At 33.6% G+C, this 20,936-nt stretch overlaps 1 protein-coding gene across 12 annotated transcripts in view; it reads left to right on the plus strand.

Annotated features, from left to right (window-relative positions):
• ADAM23 (ADAM metallopeptidase domain 23) overlaps positions 1-20,936 on the plus strand; it is a 73,664-nt gene that overhangs the window by 28,147 nt on the left and 24,581 nt on the right. For 11 of the 12 annotated variants that reach the window (XR_011097677.1, XR_011097678.1, XR_011097679.1 and 8 more), the window contains 13 exons: positions 355-428; positions 1,315-1,380; positions 5,186-5,257; positions 7,951-8,117; positions 9,744-9,828; positions 10,609-10,699; positions 12,320-12,368; positions 14,543-14,642; positions 16,936-17,007; positions 17,791-17,877; positions 18,371-18,451; positions 20,001-20,051; positions 20,517-20,580. Coding sequence is in view for 9 of the 12 variants with exons in the window: in XM_068685950.1 (XP_068542051.1) it covers positions 355-428; positions 1,315-1,380; positions 5,186-5,257; positions 7,951-8,117; positions 9,744-9,828; positions 10,609-10,699; positions 12,320-12,368; positions 14,543-14,642; positions 16,936-17,007; positions 17,791-17,877; positions 18,371-18,451; positions 20,001-20,051; positions 20,517-20,580 (1,059 nt within the window). In the remaining 3 variants the exon portion in view is untranslated. The remainder of the gene's footprint in view (positions 1-354; positions 429-1,314; positions 1,381-5,185; positions 5,258-7,950; positions 8,118-9,743; positions 9,829-10,608; positions 10,700-12,319; positions 12,369-14,542; positions 14,643-16,935; positions 17,008-17,790; positions 17,878-18,370; positions 18,452-20,000; positions 20,052-20,516; positions 20,581-20,936) is intronic. The other variant, XM_068685951.1, reaches the window with a different exon arrangement.

Consider the following 20,936-nt stretch of genomic DNA (forward strand, 5'->3'; position numbering starts at 1 on the left):
GTGGAATCAAAAGCAGATTAAAAGGCTTTCATTCATAACGTATTTAGAGTTCTGCAAATCAATTAATTTAATCAGTGATGTTAATGCTATTGAGGACAAAAAATGAAAGAAAGCATATGTCCTAAGCCAAATTTGCAATCTTTCTACCTCCCCTTGCATGCTTTAATTCTAACTCTAGATTTCTGAATGACTTGTGTTTTTATATGAAATATTTAATGTGTATTTTAAAAGAATGAACTTTTCAATATCAAAGTTTATTCTGATTTTGGTGATCTTAATCCACGTTTGGTTTAGACACTGTATATCAGTAGTTTAAAATAATGCTATGAAATTCTTCAATTCTAATTTGTACAGAGACTGATTCTAGTTCTGAATGGCCCTTTCTCTCTGAACTACAGTGGCTGAGGAGGAAGAGAAGAAAGAGAGCAGTGAGTAGAAATGTGACCCCGTGTTAAGACCATTTATAAAACATGGCCAGAAACATTCATTTTCAGACTTGAGTGAAGAGGGGCTTTATTTTATTATTATAATTATTTTTTTATTATTTAATTATTTTGGTAGCTTAAAATTGATATATAATACAATTATCAATAAAACAATAAAATTCTTCTAAAAGCAAAACTCAGAAGTTCAGTAGTGAAAATGAGCTTAGAAGGTGGTGAGTTTTAGGCTTTGAGTCTCCTTGTTTATAAAGATTAATTTTGGATGAGGTATTGCTATTTGAAGGTATCTGACTTCATTTTCATTTGGCATGTTAAGTAGTATGATCAAAGAAGAACTCCAAATAAGGACATCTGATTTGACTGGGTTATTGAGAGAACCCAGTTGATAGTCCTAATGATCTGAGTGTGCATATGCGTGAGAGCTTGGGAAATAACTGAGTTTAAGAAAATTAATTGGTATTTTTCCACTGTCTTATACAATCTTGGTATATTTTTTAAGGGCCTGTTTATTTTTACTAACTTTCTCCTTAAATCTGTGATGAGTAGTAAACTAAGAGTTTCTAGTGTTTGAGATTTTTCTCCTTTGTGAAAATAAGAGAGCAGAGAAGCAGTGGCAGCTTCTGCACTGAACCAAAAAGTAGATTCTAAACTTATTCCTAATGGTGTGACTCAGATTTTCAGCCAGTGTCAATTATCAAAACTTGCTAAGTTAGTGGAGCTATGATGAATTACTGTAGTTAAAGGTCTGACCCAGTTCTTACAGGCTTGCACACCCTACATAATAAGTAACCCTGTTATATCAGCAGCTGCACTTATTTTTGAAAATCACTGCATCTTTATGATTTCTCAGAGAATTTCTTTAATCCATCAGGCATCTCGTGGTATCTTTGAAGAAATGAAATATTTGGAGCTCATGATAGTCAATGACCATAAAATGGTAAGTATATCAATTCAGTGATTTCTTTTGATTATTATTTGTAAAGTGGTATACAGCACTGTACATTATATATACTTTTGTGTCAAAGATCTCATTTATGAGCATCTGTTAATGATAATAGTGTAAGATCTAGTCCAGGCCATAACAAAGCTGAATGTAACTTGAGTTTTTCAATGGCACTTTTGTTTTTAAATAATGTCTGAAACACCATGGTATTACACAGAAAATTTAGTATGCCCATAATTATATCCTGTTTTCAAAGAGGTAAAGAAAGAGGTCAGAATTTGTTACTTTGACTTTAGTTTAACTAACTTAAATTTTAATGCAGGAAAGCCTGTAGACAAAACTATCTCATGATTCTTCATGGCTATTCCATGCTTATAAACACAATTTGTGAAGTAGAAGATAAGTGGTTTCTTTCATTCAGGAACTGTTTGTATGTATTTTTTTAAAATATATGACTTGTTTTCTCCTTTTTGTCCAGTGGGATAACTGGAAAAAATGAGATCAGATGACATTTGTTATTTAAATGTATTGCTCTCGCTATATATGCCAAGTAAGGCTATCAAAGTGTCAATATGATACCCCTGTAAAAATCAGAAGAGAGCTGACTGGAGAGTAATATGTTTTGTAAGGGTGAGATTCTTGTTCAGTTTCCACATCACAGGAATCCCACGTCTTTGTAGTGAAAGATTTTAACCAGTAAACTACTGAATAGAAATAAGATTGTTGTTGATACCAGTCTTAATTTTTTTAAGCTACGTATTATTTTCTCCTTCAACCTTCCTTCCCTCAAATTTTCTCTGAAATTTTTCTGGTAAAATGCAGATGTCCCTATAAATTGGTGAAAATACCTTTTTTCCGTAAGAATTATGAGGAGAAAAAGTGACCAGCTGTGTTCTTCAGGGTCTTTCCTTTTAAAGAGGAAATGTCATCCCTTTTGCTGAACTACACCACAGAAGTCTTACTTGTACTGGAGGATGTAGGCATAGGTTCAAAAGAAATAGCTGGGACTGTAGAGTGTTCATACGTAAAAGTCATAGAACATGTAACCCTTGAGCTGTGCTTTATTCTGATGAGTAGTTGTCATTTTGTACTATGGTAGACTAAACTGCTTTGGTAGTCTAAAATATGGTCTACAGAACTTTTCTGAAGTAATTCCTTCATTGAGTCCAACAGCTTCATTTTAATCAGAACATATTTGCAATGGAAAATATTCAGTATAGGTTTAAAAGTTTTTATTAGTAATGAAGAATATGCTGCAACCAACAGCAAGTTACTCTATATCACTTATCTTTCTCAATGATTATTTGACTTAGAAGCATCTAAGGGTCATCAGTTGGCTTAGTCTTAGTATTATTTTGCTTCTGTGTGAGCAAGACCTTTTTATAAATCAAATTCTGTTGATCAAACAGTTCAAGCTTATTCTATGTACAAATAAAATAAACTTAAATTTCTGTAAGAGCTCATTAAATCTATCGCTCTTGCATATTTTCCCAGTGGTTTTATGTAGTTGTAGTGGGCCCTTTTGTCAGTGCTGAGGGGCAATTTTAAAGAACCAAGAATAGCTGGTATCAGAGCAGGATGAAGTATTTTGTACTCGTTCCAGTGCTGAATAGACAGATAATATAACCTTCGTGCTTCTGTTTCATAAATTATACAAATACTCTGGGCTAAAAATAACCTATATTTAATCTGTGTCAAATCAGCAATGTGGAGGGAATTTGAATGGGTAGGAAGACTAGGACAGAAATTTCTTCAACTGTTTTCATTTACAAAGCCAACTGGTAGGAAACTATTCTAAGAGTGCTCACATACTAGTTGTGTAGTGATAGGGTACAGTAACTGAACTTGTGGATATTTTGTCTTCTTGTTTGAGGTCTGTGGTTGGTGTTTCTTATGAACGGATAGCATTTCTATGTCTGTTTCCTCTGGCCTCTCTTGTTACAGACATGCTTAACTGACAACCATCCTTTTCCCTGTGCTTGTTACAGACACTGACTGGTGTCTCCTTGCACATTTTATTTGTTAGAGCTTCAGAACACAAACACTCAAGATTATTTGCTTCAGAGTTGTCAGTGACTCAGAAGCAGGTAATGATTTTTTTTTTAATGAGTAAATTGGATATACATAAGGAAGTGTTCACACTTCCTTAAGTCCAGGAATTTATTAAGTGTCCTTTTAAGGTTTTCTGCTTACCGGTAGAGGGCAGATCTCTCCTGCAGCAAGATTATATGTTGGAAGAAGTATCGAACCTCTTTGGACATTGTCTTGTTAAGTGGTTAATATTAGTTAATATTACCTATTTCCACACAGTTTTAATTTCCTGTAGCACTAAAGGTTCACCTAAATGTATTTAACTAGGTTGTATTTTTTACAGACTTAACTCTGCTTTATTTTTGTTAAAGAAGCTGCGTTTAGAGACATTATGTCATATGCTGGTATTGATTTTGACCTTTAGTCTTCTGAAACCAAGAACATGTTCAAAGTCTGTAATTTTACCTTTCCACTCTGTGAAAGTTTAGGATTGCCTCAAAACAAAACAGCAACCCTTTTCCCCCCTTATTTTTGTTCAAGTATCCTGGATCTCCATAGAGCAAACAGAATCCCATAGCACTGCAGCTAAAAGTGTTTAGGTTTGAGAATAGTAATAGGGGAGCTTTGTGTATTAAAATTAGCTGTGCATATACTGATAAGACAGCATTGTGGAACTTAGCAGTGAATGACAGTGAATGTAGAAAATACTGTAGTAAAATGAATGAATCTCAGCCATCATTAAAGAGTTTGGTGAACTTTGTGTTGTCTCTATTGCATTTTGTCTGTATAAAACTAGATTGCTTGTGCAAAAATAACTGGAATTTACAGGCATGGAAAAAATGTTACCTAATGTGGTGGAGGCATCAAATTTCTTGATAACACTCTAAGAACTTACAATTTGAGAAATACAGATTATTTTATTTTAAAAATATAGATGTCTTTCAAGATTAATTTCACCTTGACTTCAATTGTAATTCTGGAAACCAGGGAGTTTTTGTCTGTAATTCCAGTTTAGGAAGGTAGTTGATCATCTAACTAACTTCTCTTGATGGGAGTAACTCCTGAGATGTTCAGAGAAGAGTCTAGACCCTCTTGTTTCAAGGACTCTGAGGTACCATGTTTCAAAGTGGGAATAGCTGGCATTTTCATGGAACTTGATAATATTGCTCATTAGGTAATGCCATGTGCTGTTTTTAACCAGTAGCTGAAATTAGTAAGAATATTTTTTGAGAAGATTTGTTACATTCTTTGTTCTGTGCATCTTTTTTGTTCCCTTTTAATGAAATTTTGAAGACTTACTTATCCTATTTGCAAATCATAGTATAATACAAATTCCCTTTTTAACTTTACAGTTTTTCTCAAGTCGTGGATTTACACTCAGCTACTATAGCATGTCTTTGGTAAAAAATTTACTTTGAATAAAAGGGTCTGGTGGGCCAGCATTCTGTCATGAGGTCATGTTTATGAGCTCTACAGGCAATGAGTTTACCTTGAATTTTGTCTTGAACACCTGAACTTCGATTCTAGATAGGATATTTTTTGTGGCTACATGTTTGTTTAACAGATGTGAAAGGCTGTCTAGCAGACACGGTTTCCTAAATTTTCCAGGGATTCTTGAATATGAGTTATAGGCTGTGATCTGCAAAGTTTTTGAGTTTGTCCCTTTGTCTTTCCTAAAATATTATTTTTTCTTCTTTGCTGTAAAAATAATGAATTAGTAATAAATATTTAAGTTCTCACTGTGTTCTACTTTTTCTTCTCCTTTTAGTTCAAAAAGCATCGCTCTTCAAATGCATACACAAACAATTTTGCAAAATCTGTGGTAAACCTTGTAGATGCTGTAAGTATCAATTTGTCTTTGGAAAATGGTATCACTAATTTCATTAGTTTAGTTCTGTATTTAAAAAATTAACATTAGCAGATACCAGATAAAAAGAAAATGAGCGGCTATAAAAATTGCATTTTAAAACTCATTTCCAGCTTCTCTGCAAAAAAGTAGCCTGGGGTGAATGTGTAAGAAACCAACATTTTTTCCTTGGCATTTTTCTCAAAGCTTGCACCTTCCAGAGTCTACCTTTGGCAGGGTGGATTTCAAACTTGAAGGAGCTTTCAGCATTATCCAGTGCATAAGAATGAGATGCAATCAAGTTTGGATTCATGAAATAAAACTAACCTAAAGTAGTTGAAGCTGCAGGTGTAATTCACAAAGGATACACATATCTATTGGGAGAAAAATAGAAGGTGTAAATAAAAATTCTCTTTTATAAATTTATATAGCTTAAAACTAAAATCCCATTGTAGTGCATCATAAATGGGTACCACCAATACAGATACCATACTCCTATGTGTGAAGCACACGAACTACAGGTAAGATTTGTTGGAAAAATTTGACCTTGTCTCTTTTCAGAGCTGTGTCAGTAGGGAAAGCAGGATGGATTCTCTGGTAGTTATGAATGCAGACTAACCAAATTCTGACTCAAAGTCCCCTTTGCATGTAACGTTATCAATACCAATAGAACTGTGTGATAAGATTCAAAGCAAAATATTGTCAACAGTTTGTTTAGCTTGGAGGAAGCAATAAAGTATTTGTATTTAATGTTTTACATAAGAAGTATTACATGTATTGAAAATCTAGGTGAATACAGAAAATACTGGAAGTGGGAACTAGGAAAGTTTTATGTAACCATCTGAAAATACTAAATATAAATAATAGAAATAATATTGCTACAATTCATATTGCACATTTCAAAAGGCGGTAGGTTCATCTTCTTATCTGATTGTTATTTCTTTGTATTTCTACTGCATTTTAACAACTATTTAACTATTTTTCCTTTCTCTGATTATTCCTTCTGTTTTTCCATTTTTATTTGCTGTGTGTATATTTACAGAAATATTCAGCTTCTTTCCAGTGTAGAATTCAGTCTAGTCATAGAGATTTTGCAAAATGATGTCCTAGGGGCCTTTTCTTTAAATGGAGCATGAAAAGGAGCAGGGATTTCTGCCTTGTTACTCCCTTATGTTCATAAGGAGGTAGCTGTATTTCTTACTGAGTATTATGAGAGAAAGGATACTGGCTTTCAGAGACTTTCAGTTTCTCTGCTCTCTATGCCATCCTTTCCTTCCTGTTCACTTCAGGAAGTATAGTTTTCATCTCAGCAAACATAAGTAAAGGCTTTATTGATCCAGCCATATATAATTTCTGAGTTTTAATTTCATTGATTTCTTTCAAGTAGTTAACCGTTTCTGTGGGTATGTTCTTAGACTGCCTCCCTCACACTGAAGCATATTAGTATTCTTTTTCCTTAAAAGTTCTTGGACAAAATTGAGCTTGTTTGGTTGTTCTCCCATTTTACTGTTTATTGCCTTTTCTTCTAAGCTGAATATTATGCACTGACTTTTTTTTTTTTTTTTAATAAGGATAAAGCTGCCTTGACACAAAACAGTAGGATGCAAGCCAGTGTTAATTTATTCAGTATAAATGTCTATCATAACTGCAGGAGGATATTTGCAATTCACATTCTGTAGTGTAGGTATGATTTGGAAAAAAATATAATAAAAACATTTTAAATGTGGTGCCTTATGGAAATGACCAAGTAACTTTTGAATATTTTATAGATTAAGCAGCTAATGGATTAATTATGAAAAGCTTTTCAAATCATAACTGAGCATATTTGGTCAGTAAGTGTTCTTCATGTCCCACGAAATACTTCAGATTGGTAGTCTGTCTATTATAGGTAAAGAATCTATCTCTCATAGATCTGCAGTAACATTAATTAATAAAATTTGGCATCTTATGTCCTGGTCCTAAAGTGAACAGCAGTTTTATTTCAGTAGCAAATACCACGCACAAAGCTAAAAATGTTATCTTAAAGCAGTCTTGTAATTGTTAGGGCCTGATTGTAATTGTTAGGGCCTGGTTGTCATTTACTTGCCTCCTGCTACGGTGACATTAAAATCAATGTAAAATCTAATATTCTTAATTGTCATGTTGCTTAAGTGGCATAAAGTGATCATAAGATAAATGAAAATCAAGCTTTGTGTGTCTTAATTTTTGCATCTATTGGAGAAAACTGAGAAGTTACTTAATCTTGACTTGAAGAGTTGGCTTTGGTTTTCCTTTATTTTTTGAAATCTTTTTCTTTGAGATTATTGTGTGCATGTTTCCATTTCTACTTTATTGATTTTTATACAGGTTTTATGCAAAAATGAATAGTGAAATCATTTGACTTGAGAGTTATAAAGAAAATGGAATAACTCAAAAAAAAAAAAAAGGAGCAGCAAGTTTTTTTGTTTGCTCGTTTATTTTATTTTATTTTATTTTATTTTATTTTATTTTTTATTTTTTTATCTAAAACAAAAGTTAGGTTGATTGGATTATTAACTTTTAGGAAATCCAAGGCATTACCAGCTAACTGTTTTCCCATGTTTCCCTCCTGATTTACCCCTCTTGTCCTTCCGCTTTGCTCTTACTGGCTGACTGTGCATGTTTGACCCAGTGTTCTACTCCTGTGCCTGTCCTGTCTCTGCCCTCAGATATACAAGGAACAGCTGAACACCAGGGTGGTCCTTGTTGCTGTGGAAACTTGGACAGACAGAGATCGTATTAATATTCACCCTGACCCACTGCAGATGCTTCACGATTTCTCCAAATATCGACAACACTACATCAAACAGCATGCTGATGCTGTGCACCTCCTCTCGTATGTACTATTATACAATGACTGAGACTGTTAAAGTTTTATATACTTTTCCGTATACTGGTTTTGTATACCTGTGTCATATTGCTTACTTTTTTGCTTGGTAGTCATTACATCAATGCATGTCTTCCTCAGCAGGTTCAATCTATTTTTTAATGTGTTAGTCTATTTTTAATAGGTATAATATCTACTATGGTTTTGTTGATTATATATATGCAAAATGTTAATGTTTTTGCAACCTGGAGACAGTGTCACATATTTGTAATGTCTCCTGATGCACCCTTAAGGACACTTAGTTTTGCTACTCATCTATAATGTACTGCTTTTCCAGTAAAGAGCAGGAGAGGGCAGAGCTGACAGTATTATGTGTTGCCACAAGAGCATTCCAGTTACTGTTATTTGTTCATATGTGTAGCTACAGTGACATTTATTAATGGAAGGTCTCTTCCTTTAGAGGTAAAATGATTTTTTTCTGTCATGTGAGATACAGCATTTTGAGGGAAATTCCACTTGAATCATTAGACACATCATCAACCTTGAGTAACAGTATACTTTAATTCACAGCATTGTAATCAAAGAGGAGGAAGTGAGTTCTCCTGCGTAGCATAAAGATTTTGAGCCTTCTCCTACCTATGCTATGGAGGATGGAATGACAAATATTTTGTATGAGATCCTATCATTCTACTTCTGCAACAGAAGATACAGATAGGGGATGAAGAATTTCCTAGAGCCTCTGCCATAGCTGCACTGTCTTAATACAGGCATTGCAACACAATGCTAATTTTGCTTCTTATATGATATGCAAGCGCTGATGATGTGCTCTTTAATTATTTTTTGCATGGGTTGTCTCCCTTGCTGAATAGATGTACCAACTCGCTAAGTGTTACATGACTGTGAGGCAGGATTCTTTTTTAAATGTGAAGTATATTTCTGTTTCTAACAATGATAAGTGAGTGAAGACTGCTACAGGAATCTTGCCTGAATTTCTTCACTTGAGTAACTGAATTCTAAAATTGCTATTATGTTATTTTATAAAATAATCTCTGAAAAAAATGACTAGAAGAAGTTAAATAAAAGTTAGTGGTGCTGCAGGATGAGGTTCCAAAGAAGATGAAATCATAGTTGCTGTTTGGAATGAAAGAGGAGAGTGTTCAAAATAAAATCAAGTCTGGAAAGGATAACAGGCCAAGGCTGGACCTGATTTTCCTAAAGATATCTCAGAGCATCTGATAAGATTCTACCTTATGAGTACATGCTGATATATTGTCAAATTTATTCCTTTTCCTGTTTATCTTATACATTTTAGTACAGAATTCCTTCTTGACAGATGATAAGTTGGAATATATTCATTGTTATCTTTTTAAAGAAAATGTTGTTACTGAATTTTCTTAGGAATGTGGTTGGCTTATTTCTGGTTGGCTTGTTTAAGGTTTGGGACTAATGCTGACTTTACAAGATAAACAATACTTAGGTTGTATTAACTCTTTTAATGAGTTTACTCTGTAAACAATAGCTTTTGATGTTAGATGAGGATTAATGTGCATGTAATGTGTGTGAAAGTTTAATCTTTCATTAAGTTCTTGGTGCCCAATCTTAGTTATTTTCACTTTATTTTTATTTGTTCATAAGGAATGTGACATTTCATTACAAAAGGAGCAGCTTAAGTTACTTTGGAGGGGTTTGCTCTGTCACCAGAGGAGTAGGAGTGAATGAGGTAAACTTTCACCACCACTAAAATGAAGTAAAATAGAAACTACTTTATAACTATAGAATTCATATGTTACAGTATTCAGAGCTTTAAAGATAACTTACTTATTGAAAAGTTAAGACATCTCACAGGCAATCTTGTATCATCACTAAAGTACTGCTTGCTATACTTTTCTTTTTAAGATTAATTTCTTCTGTCTGCATTATACTCTCATGAGTATCATAAACTGTTTTTTACATATTTGTCAAGCATAGACCAAAAATCTCAGACTAAAGAATTTGAAATATAGCACTGAAACTCCTTTGGGATTTTCTCACTATAAGAGGGTTGATCTTCTGAGGTGCTGATGGCATGTAGCCATTACTAATTTATTTTAGCTTAAAAGCTAAAATCATTAAAGCTAGTATTGATTTTTTTTTTCTTAATAATATTTTTATCCTCAGAGTAGTGTTAAATCTAATATGAAAATCTCATTTTGATGTGGGTTAATCGTATTACACAAAAACTGTATTACCTATACAGTAAGAAACAGGCTCCTTTCTGTAGGTTGACCACTGGACAGGGATTTCCTCAGAATAAGAGGAAGATTTTTCCATTAGAGACTTAGTTGTGTTTATTTTCTTTATATGCACACAGAATTGTGATTGGCTGGACATAATTACTTTGTGATGTAGTAGGTATGTGGTAAACCAGGATGAGTTGGGATAATATTAATTACAATGGTTTATGCTCTTATGCTTTTTTTTTCTTTTTTTCTTTTTAAATTGCTTGCCTCTTCATATGCAGTATGGCCTTCCATTGGCCATGGCACAGGAATTAGCACAAAGTCTTGCTCAGAACCTTGGAATACAGTGGGAGCCAGCTGCCAGGAAACCGAGTATGTACATGGAGTCACCTTTTGTCCTCCTTAGCTAAATCTATAAATACTCTTCCTTTGTAATATTTGAAATGAACACCAAACTTTTAACCATAGAACAAGACATTTTATTTTTGGAAATATAACCGAAAAAGTTTCAGTTTAACCAAAGTGAGAGCCACCAGTTTAGCACTCATTTTGCAATGACCTCAGCAATGTCCTGATTTAGGTTAGATTCATAACCGACATTCAAAGGTGTAATGTAAAAACAACATTAGTTTAACTCAGAATTCCTTACCTATCATAATATAATCTATAATTCCTACAGAACTGTTACTGACTTTTTTTTTTTTTTTTTTTTTTTTTTTTGGAAAAACACCTTATTTATAACTGAAGAAACTGTAAGAAATTGCTCAACTTGGTATCTGGCTGCTTCACAGATGGATTAGATTGACATGGCCTTAACACACCTGTAGCATTGATACAAAAGCTGCTGGTAAAGCCTGTCTGGGGACTAAAGAAACTTTTCTTTTTTTCCCCCTTCTCACTTGTATCTTGTAAGCAATTTGGTTACATTATCTCTTTGTTTTTTTCTGTAAAACTGTGAATGACAGTAGCAACTTTGTTTTGGAATCACTTCAGAGATCTGCGAATTAGGAAGCAATGTGAAGGGAGTATTGTTTTGTAAAGCATCACTTTTAAACTGCATAAACTTGGAAATAGCTAAAATATTTTGTTTTCTACATTGTTGTTTTCTGGTTATGGATAAAGCAGAGTTTATCTAACATGGAAATCAATATTTCTTTTGTCTGTAGGGTATAAAGATATTTAAAAAGCTAGCTTAGTTTCCTTATTTGGATACCCTTTATAGAGGAAGATTAATGAGAGACCTGGATAGAGGAGAAATAGCCATAGAAATAATTGTGAGTATTTTCTGTCGAGGAAAAGTTTAGATTTAGTGCAGTAACCAGAATGCAGAACATTAATCTTTAAGACGTTCCTTCTTTGGTAGATGATTTTTATGGGTACTCTATCACTTCTGGTTTACCAACCATAATATATTGATCTTTTGGTTTTATTTTATGAATTTTGTCACTCTTGACTTACATGCTATAGCTGTAAGTAAACTGTAAATCCACTTTCACTTAACTACTTTTTATAATTAATTTTGGTTTGGCTGATTCACATATTGCTAATTGCTATTAATACCTATATGGCAAAGAGGAAAAAAAAATGAATGGACTGTCCTGTAACAATTTTCCTTCATGGTGTTCTGTACACATTTTAGGTTGGAGGAAATGGCAACATTTTTAATCACCAGGATTGTATACTACACAGAGCCTTGTGCTGCCTGTTTTGAGAGCATGTAGGGAAGAATGTTGCCAGCTATTTTTAGCTTTTTATACTGCCTGAAACTTAGTGTTGAGTCAAGAATGTGCAAATATAAGAATGTGAAATGACCACATTCCTTGTAAGTATATTAACAGTTTTTCAAGTGGGCTGTTTTTTAAGGCTGTACAGCAATTCTATCAGCTAATCTTTGTATAATTAGTCAAGGTCCATTATTATAGCGAGTACTTCATTGTAAGTGTATTTATAACTGTTTTCCTTTTCTATTGTATGTTGGTCTTGTCTGAGAAGAGTGTGACTGCACTGAATCCTGGGGTGGTTGCATCATGGAGGAAACAGGGTAAGTCCTAACTATCAGTAACTGAGGGCTCTGGAATAAGTTCATAGTTTATGTTATGACATAAATATTTATGTACTGGACTATGTGCATGTGTTTTACTACCAATAAATGAAAATCTAGTAGCCCAATCATTAGGATAATTGGTTTCTTCTTTTCTATTTTTTTTGTTATGAATATCTTCCTAAAATGGCAATAAATCTTAGATTCTGGAGTTCATAGGAGAGTTATTCTCCAATGGTTTGTTACACTTAAGATGATTCAAGAGTAAAGAATGTGCATTTTCAATTAAATAAACCCGTACTTTTTCCATACAGTTGAAAACCATCGCAATACAGTTTTGATAAGTGATATTTCTATTTTCTTCATAATTTTATTTTTTTCCATTTCCTTCAAAATTCTAATTTTGAATGAGCAGATCTCTCTTCTGTTCAAATGAATAAAAGTAGAAAGCTGATTGCTTTCAGCAAGTGCTCTCAATCCTTAACTATACAGTCATTAAAGTCTGAGGGGGAAGCATATCTATATAGGACAAGACCAAATTTCATTGCACTCTACACACTGCCAAAGATTCTTTTCTTTATATTGTATTCTTTCTTTGTATTGTAAGCAATTTGGCAGAAAAGGAGAACTTCTGAAACAGGTTTTTGAGTCCTGAGGTCCCTTCCTGCAGAATTCTTTCCCACTGCAAAAATCCTGGAGAAAATTAGTTATAAATAAGACAGAAGGAGCTTAGTTTGTTCATATATGTTATCTGGAATTTGATTCTGCAGTAGAATTACTGTGCGGCTTTCCTGTGAGCTTATGTTTGCCAGCTACCTTATGAATGCAGCAGAGAATTACAGAATGTTTGTTTCTGTAATACGAAGTAAGGCATAGATCAGAATAGATACTAGCTTCAGTCTCATGGTGAACTCATCAAAGTAGCTGTATCAGATGGAAATGTCAGTAGAAGATGTTGTGGAACAAACCTCTTCTGCAGATAAAGTAACAGTAAAAAATTGCTAGAAGCAGATTATAGTCACCCAGAAGCTGAAAAAGAAGTGTAATGTAAAATATTACACTTAAAATATTAAATAATAAAGTAATAATATAAGCGTAATAAATAATATTACACTTAAAATATTAAATAATAAAAGCGAAATAGGTAAATAATTAGCTGCAGTGTAAAGCCTTTCACTTAAATCCATCAGTACCAGAATACCTTTTATTTTTACACAATAGTTCATTGGGGAAATGTCAGCTCAATAGCAGTCAAGCAAAGCACCCTTTTCCAATAACATTTGGGGAAGGAATGGAGAACATCCTTACAGCACTGTTACCCCCCATCTTTCAGTGTGAATAGTTCTGATTCCCAGATCTCAAAACATGGCTTTTAAAGTTATTTGATGGTTTCTATATAAGAAATGACTAATAAAATCTGTTTTCATCAGGATGGGAAAGAGATGGAGAACAGGAGATAGGAGAGAAGCCATCATAATCAGCATAGTAAATGAGGGAGAAAATACAATGAAGATTTTTAAATAAGATTAAACAAGGCTTCCCAAGCAAGTCCTTGCGCAGAAAATTGTTGAAAGATGGAAAAATATTCTGTCAATAGTAGTACACTGCTGTTCTGGATGCTTTCCTGGGTATTTTCTCAGGGCCAAAGTCTGAGATGAGATTTGGGAAAAGTTTGTTGTTTTTATTTATTCTGACCCTGTGCAGCTACAAATGGCTATGAATTCTTTTTGCTTTAAAAAATCAACCTTATTAACAGGATCAGATGACTTGAACAGTTTTAAAACCCTGGCATGAAAACAGGGATCAGGAATGTAATCCATTATTTAAACTGAAGTTGCAGCGAAACAAACCATAAAGCAGTTGGATTATGCATGCAATCAAGAGGGTGCATAGCAGCTTTTTATGATAATGTGGTTTCATATTATTAAGAAGATTCGAAGACCATGGTATCCATAGATAGACCATAGATCTATATAATAGAGATACAAAAATGCAAACAGTTCTAAAAATCTTTTTCTTTCATTCTGATTTTATTGTTTGAAATATAAATCTGAACTGACAATACACAGTGGCTGTAAGAAACAGGGATTTACAGTGTAAAAAATGTTATGACCCCTCTGCCCTTTTCCAGTAACTGTTGATGCATTTACTCAGCTAATTCTTTGCTATTTTAGGGTTTATCATTCCAGGAAATTCTCCAAGTGCAGCATTGCAGAATACAAAGAATTTTTACTTCGTGGGGGAGGTGCTTGTCTTTTCAACAGGCCAACAAAGGTAATAAATGTTTAGCAGAGGTGGTGACTACCAACACATTATAATGAGAATGTAATTGTTCCACTAACACCCATCTGGTTTCAGATTTGTCAAAATATCTGTGTGGGTATTTTCTGAGGTTACTTGTAATTAGCTGAATGTTCATCCATAACATTTAAAAATAGTCTTGAGGAATCATGCAACTTGTTTTCCATTAATTCTTCATGCTCAAATAATGACAAATCTTGCAGTTGATTTGCGTAGCTAGATGCATCCCATTTTAGAATAAATGTTCTACCTATTAATCTGAAAGTAGTGCAAAATAAATCCAGAATTGAGTTTGTATAGCACATCTAGTCTATTCTTGGGATCTTTGCTTGACGTTGTTAAAAGGAATTTAATTCCTAATGTGGTAATTGGCAAATCAACAAATTTAGCATCATATAGAGAGTAGCAGTACTGTTGAAGTTAATTTCATTTTATTTCAGGTATAGAGCTAACAAATAATTTATAACAATTTCCTTGTACCATCCACATTCCTTTTTTTTTTTTTCTTCAAAAAAAATCAAGGTCATTTTTTTTCTTTCTTCCTAAGGCGATATGAACATGACATCCCTCTAAAGCAACTAAGTAGTGTAAAAATACTCCATGTGGCATTTTTTGCAATGTAAGATCAATCTGAAGTATTAATACTCTATTTAATGACAATGTCAAACTTGCTGTCCTTGTAGAATTTAATACTGCATGGACTACCAGACTGTTCTGTTTGCTGTGCTATATCCTTTGGGGACCATTACCTTGTACAATTAACAAAAAAAATGTTCTTCTTAGAGTGTTTTGAATCTTTTCCTAGGGTAGCAGTTTTTGCTTGTAGAATAAGAGTGGGAGAATTGTTACAGAAAAGAGTAAGTGGGGAGAAAGAAAAAAAATTCATTTTTGTGATTAAAATAGGATGATGATAAGGTAATGGGAAGTAATTGTGAAATTTCATGTAGAATAAAAATGCAGTTTACTTCAATGAAAATGCTCCCAGGAGAATGGTTGAATTATCTTTATATGTTATCTGTGTTAGTGTTTCACAACTTCAAAATTAAAGGTCTTTAGGGAAAAAAATCATACATCATTTTGAGTCTTACTATTTGGAGGTAGGTAAGTGAGGTGGAAAATAGCGTACTTAATCTTGAGATAATTAAAATGTAGTTGCGTTAAGCAGTCACCATGATGTCATTTTTAGTTTGAGCTTAATTTGAGTCTGTGACACATAGGAACATTTGATGGTGTTTGTGTAATGTCACAGGAAGTTTGTTTGCTTTTGTTCTTGAAATTCTCTGATTGACCCCTTTGCATTATCTTACCAGCTGCAGGTGAAATAACCAGGTCTGTTTGATAGAGAACTAAATTTCAGGTTCAGAATATCAGATGTTGATGTTTCCACAGAAGCATAGAAATAACAATGGCTTATATAGAGAAAGAAAAAATGGTTTTCTCAATCATGTTGACATTGCTACTAAAGAAAAGTACATATGGTTATTGTTTCAGTTTAGTTTTGCGTCCAGCACCCAAAATTACAGGTGCTGTTGATTATCTATGCAGTTTATGCAAGAAAAAGAAAATATTTTCTTTCTTTTTAATGAGGTAATATTGTTCCTCTTTTTATTTTCTTTTTTTTTTTTTTTTTTTTTAGGAGTTTTAAAGCAATGTTATACAATTAAGCTCTTCTCTGCCTGACTTGATTATAATAGAATTTACCAATCAGACCTTACCAGCAGAATTTATAGCACAATTTATATTTATCTTTGTTATTCCAACTTAGCTATACACACAATAGACCAGGTATTTTTAATTGTATTTCTTAGTGTTATTATTTTCACGCATGAACACGTTACACTGGAATAGATGGAAGGTAATTGCAGGAGCAAGTATGGGTGCCTGAGTAGATCCTAGAGATCATATTACTGTCTGTTTTCTTAAAGGAATTGTCAAATTATGCAAGTCCATGAAATTAGAACGAAGTTACCACTTTGTGATCTATTTTACTGTCTCAGTTTATATTTTTTTGGGGTGAATATTCTCTTAAAGAGGGCTAGCAGACAGGTGGTTTAGCCATATTGTATTTCATGTCTGCATGATTCTGACTAGCTGCACTTGAAAGCCATGCAGCATGCCCTATCACTGTAGTAAGGGATATATTCTCTGTGTGAGAGTGTGTCTGTAGCATTGCAGAGATGGGCTATGTATGATAGAAAAGTCATTTGATACTATTTTTATTCTTACTTTTGGGGCCGGGGGCTCGGGGGTGCTCTTTTGCTTTCAGCTCTTTGAAACTACTGAGTGTGGAAATGGATACGTGGAAGCAGGAGAAGAATGTGATTGTGGTTTCCGAATGGCAAGTAGAGAGTTCTTATATCCTATTCTGCAAGTCTGCCTCACAAAATACATTAAGATAATTTATATGATCAGTAAGAGAGGAGGAAGGGTTATGGAAATTAATCTGTTTTGCCTTTTACTATGGAACAAATTAATTAAAGGACTGTTAAAATATTTTTTTCCAGTGAGAATGAGTGCAAAAGTAAAGTCTATACTCAGAACAGTCTTCCTGTCATTTTAATGAAAAAGAGTTACTGTTTTCTAGCATATTTTGCATTGCGCTGTAGAAATGTTTACCCCTTTCCTTTGCCTGGGTAGTGTACCTGGAGTGTTAGGTTCCTCATCAGTGTTCTGGAAATACGTGTCTTTGTTCAGACAACGAGTAAGCTTTTGTTTTATTCTCTAATGTAGAAATATTATGGAACTTTTTTTTTTTTTTTCCAAAAATCTGTCCTATAGCCTTGAGACCTAGTTCTAGTAATTAACTATAGTTACAAATATAATTAGTTTTCTTAATTGTTTTTTAACACAATTTGACTACACAGTATGCATTGGTACAGGCTATTCCCCACCTGTGTAGAGGCTTCGGAAAGTGTGAATCTACTTATTAATATAGCATGTATGTCACCATTTTCCTCTTACTTTACAATTTGAGCATTGCAAAGGATATTTTCAGCTGATAATTTCAAGTCATTAGTGCTAAAGTGAATCTTTTGTCTGCTGGTACATTATAGTTGGTTGGAAAGATTGGGAAAAATATTTAAAATGGGAAATTAAAAAGATCACTTACTATTTTCTTCAGGAATGCTATTCAGACTGTTGTAAGAAGTGCTCTCTTTCTAATGGAGCTCATTGTAGTGATGGACCCTGCTGTAATACATCATGTCTTGTGAGTGTTCTTGCATTGTATCTATTGTTCTTCTCAGTTGTTTGCGGAAGTTATGCACTTGTTAAAGTTGCAAGTGTAATTTATGGACAATGAAGAGAAAACAGCTCAAATATAGGCTGAGACTGTTATTCCAGACAATATTCCAGTGGTTACTGCACCAAATATAAAGGGAATAATAGTTGCATTAGATTCGTGTTCATGTAAAAATGACATTTATTTTTATTTATCTATCATAGATTACAAAAAAATATATATATTTTGGAAGTATTACATACTGCATTTTAGCCTTTAAAAGATTAAGAAACTGGAACATTTTTCAACACTTTGAAATAGCTGTTGAGGTTGTGTTGTTTTGTGGTTAGACAAGCAAAAAAAAAAAAAGAACAAATATATGTGAGTTTAGTGTTTAAAAAGCATTAAAATGAAGAGTAATTCCAAACAGGAACCTTTAATTTTGCTGTTACATAATCTTACTATATTCCTCATTTTCTAGTTTTTTCCACGAGGCTATGACTGTAGATACGCAGTGAATGAATGTGATATTGCAGAATTCTGCACTGGAGATTCTGGCCAGGTATGTATGCAGCTCTCTCTGCCCAAACTATTGCTATTTGCTTGCACTCGCTTCACACCAATTTAAGAGGAAAACCCAGACTGACAATCAGTTCTGTCATATGCCCTCAAATAACAGTACTCGGGGAAGGGAAGAGTTTATTATTATTATTATAACAAAATTTCTTAGATACAGCAATACAAACTAATATAAGCAAGCAAACAAAATCTAGTGGTCTCAGAATATGACATTTTTGGGGGTTGGTTTTTAAAACTCATTCGTTTTATTTTTTATATCTGTATAATATTTGTGTCAGAAATCCTCCTGTACTCTCTGCTTTGTCTATAGTTTAATTGCTAAGAATATAATGCAGATGTGAATGGGTTCAAAGTCAATAACAGTAAGATTTCATGAAATAAAAGTTTAAAATGCAGATATAGAAAATACAGACAATTACAACAAATTGGGAATAAAATGCTATGTTTTTAAGAGTGCACATGTGATTATTTTATAAATTGTACACATTTCTCTTGAAAATACTTGTATAATTCTCAAAAGTACAGGAATAAAGAGCAGACAAAAGGTTAATTTGAATTCTTTTAAATAGTTAACATTCAGCACATCTTCCATTTTCACAGTAGTTTTGACTTGTTAGGTCATACATGTTCCTTTTCAATACTGAGTATTTATCGCTGAGATTATATAAGAACTTTATAACTCTGCTGCAGCCTACTGTATCAGGTTCTTAACTTTGAAGAAATAAGATCTCATAGTTCTCTTTGGGCATTGGCTGTATTGTAGATTACAATAAATTAACAGTAACCTCTTTGAATATTGTCATCTGAGACATTTACACTTAGAGATAGTAGCTATTGGTGAGATTTTATTGTAAATCTTTCATTCTGTAGGTGGAGACTTCTCAGTGGAGGAGAGAGAGGCTTTTTTTATCTGGAATGGCTGCCCAGAAAGTATTGGCTATGATGTACATTGCAGCACCGTGCCCTTTCCAAATCTTCACCAGTCCCTTTTTTGTTGAAGAAAAGCACTGATGCTGCTGTACTCCTAGCTTTAATTATCTGAGACTTCTGGGGCTAATTAATTGTTCGTATCAAGAATTTTTGCAATGCCAAGAGAACATGACAATTAACATGATCATAATACAATATGGCTCTGTAATCAACAGAGTGGTAGGCTACAGCTAACTGTTCTCTCACTTTCTTAGTGGGACTGAGAATGTAGTGGCAGTGTTGCGCATGAGAACAAACACAGACACAGTGTTTGTTAGGAAATATCCTGTTACTGAGCACACCTGTTTTGCTTTTTATTTTGCTTCACCTCCTTAATTTCCATTGGGAATATGCAGAAAGTTAGAATCAAAGCTCGTATTTTATGGCTGAAGATGTTAATTTTTTCATTTTTATAAATAGCTATAGAGATTCCTCCAGTAATTATGTTATCTACCTCCTTTGTATGTTTTGCAATTGTCACTTAAAACCGGGAATATTCCATATGTGATCCTTTGATGGATTGCAGTAACACATGATTAAAAAAAAAATGTACTCCTTTTCAGTGTCCACCAAATCTTCATAAACAGGATGGATATGCCTGTGATTCTAATCAGGTATGTAATGTTCTCAGATCTCTGCACATCAATTAATACAATTTGACCCAATACAAGTTTTCATTTTTGTAAAGATCCTGTCTTCTGTATTTCTGCATAGATATTGTCTTTAGGACATTAGTGTCATTTGTGCTGAATGCACTCTGTGAATAGTAATGATTTGTAGTTTGAGTAAAATCTGCTTGGTATCTTTACATTTTTGCATGTAGATATAAAATTATAATCCGTGTTCTTTAGAGCTATGTAAATGAGAGATATAAAGCAGCTGCTGAAATTTCAGTGCATATTAGACACCAACTGACTTTGAGAATCCGAGCCAAAATGTGTGGTCCGTCTACCCAAATTCATGAAAACTATTATACACTCCAAGATGTGGATGAAGAATCAAAATGAGACTTTTTTCAGGGGAGGGGAATGAAAGGAAACAGTGGTCAGTTCTCATTACTAACATTGTGTTTTGTTTAGGGCCGTTGCTACAACGGTGAATGCAAGACAAGAGATAATCAGTGCAAATATATCTGGGGATCTAGTAGGTTGACTTCTACTACCTTAAATGTATTTTATTTCTACTTCATTCTTGCCTTTGTTTTATATTTTTAGTGTTTTACTTTTTGTTCTTCCCACTGTAAGTTAAAAGGTTTCTGCTCAGTAGACAACAGTGTGAAACTGTGACTTGATTACCAAACAGAATGTCAGGTTGCATGCTTGTTTGGGAGTGGTGACAGTGAGATTGTTCTGACCTGATGTGGTTGCAGACATAGACAGGGCAGCAAATACTGGACTCTGGTGGAGTTAGGTGAGATTAGCAAATTTGAGTTACTATTACCAGGGAAAAAAGTGGGTTTCAGGATTTATTTTGTTTTATAGTTTCAAACATGGTTTTGG

The sequence above is a fragment of the Anas acuta genome, chromosome 6, assembly GCF_963932015.1.
Source record: "Anas acuta chromosome 6, bAnaAcu1.1, whole genome shotgun sequence".
Taxonomy (NCBI): Eukaryota; Metazoa; Chordata; class Aves; order Anseriformes; family Anatidae; genus Anas; species Anas acuta.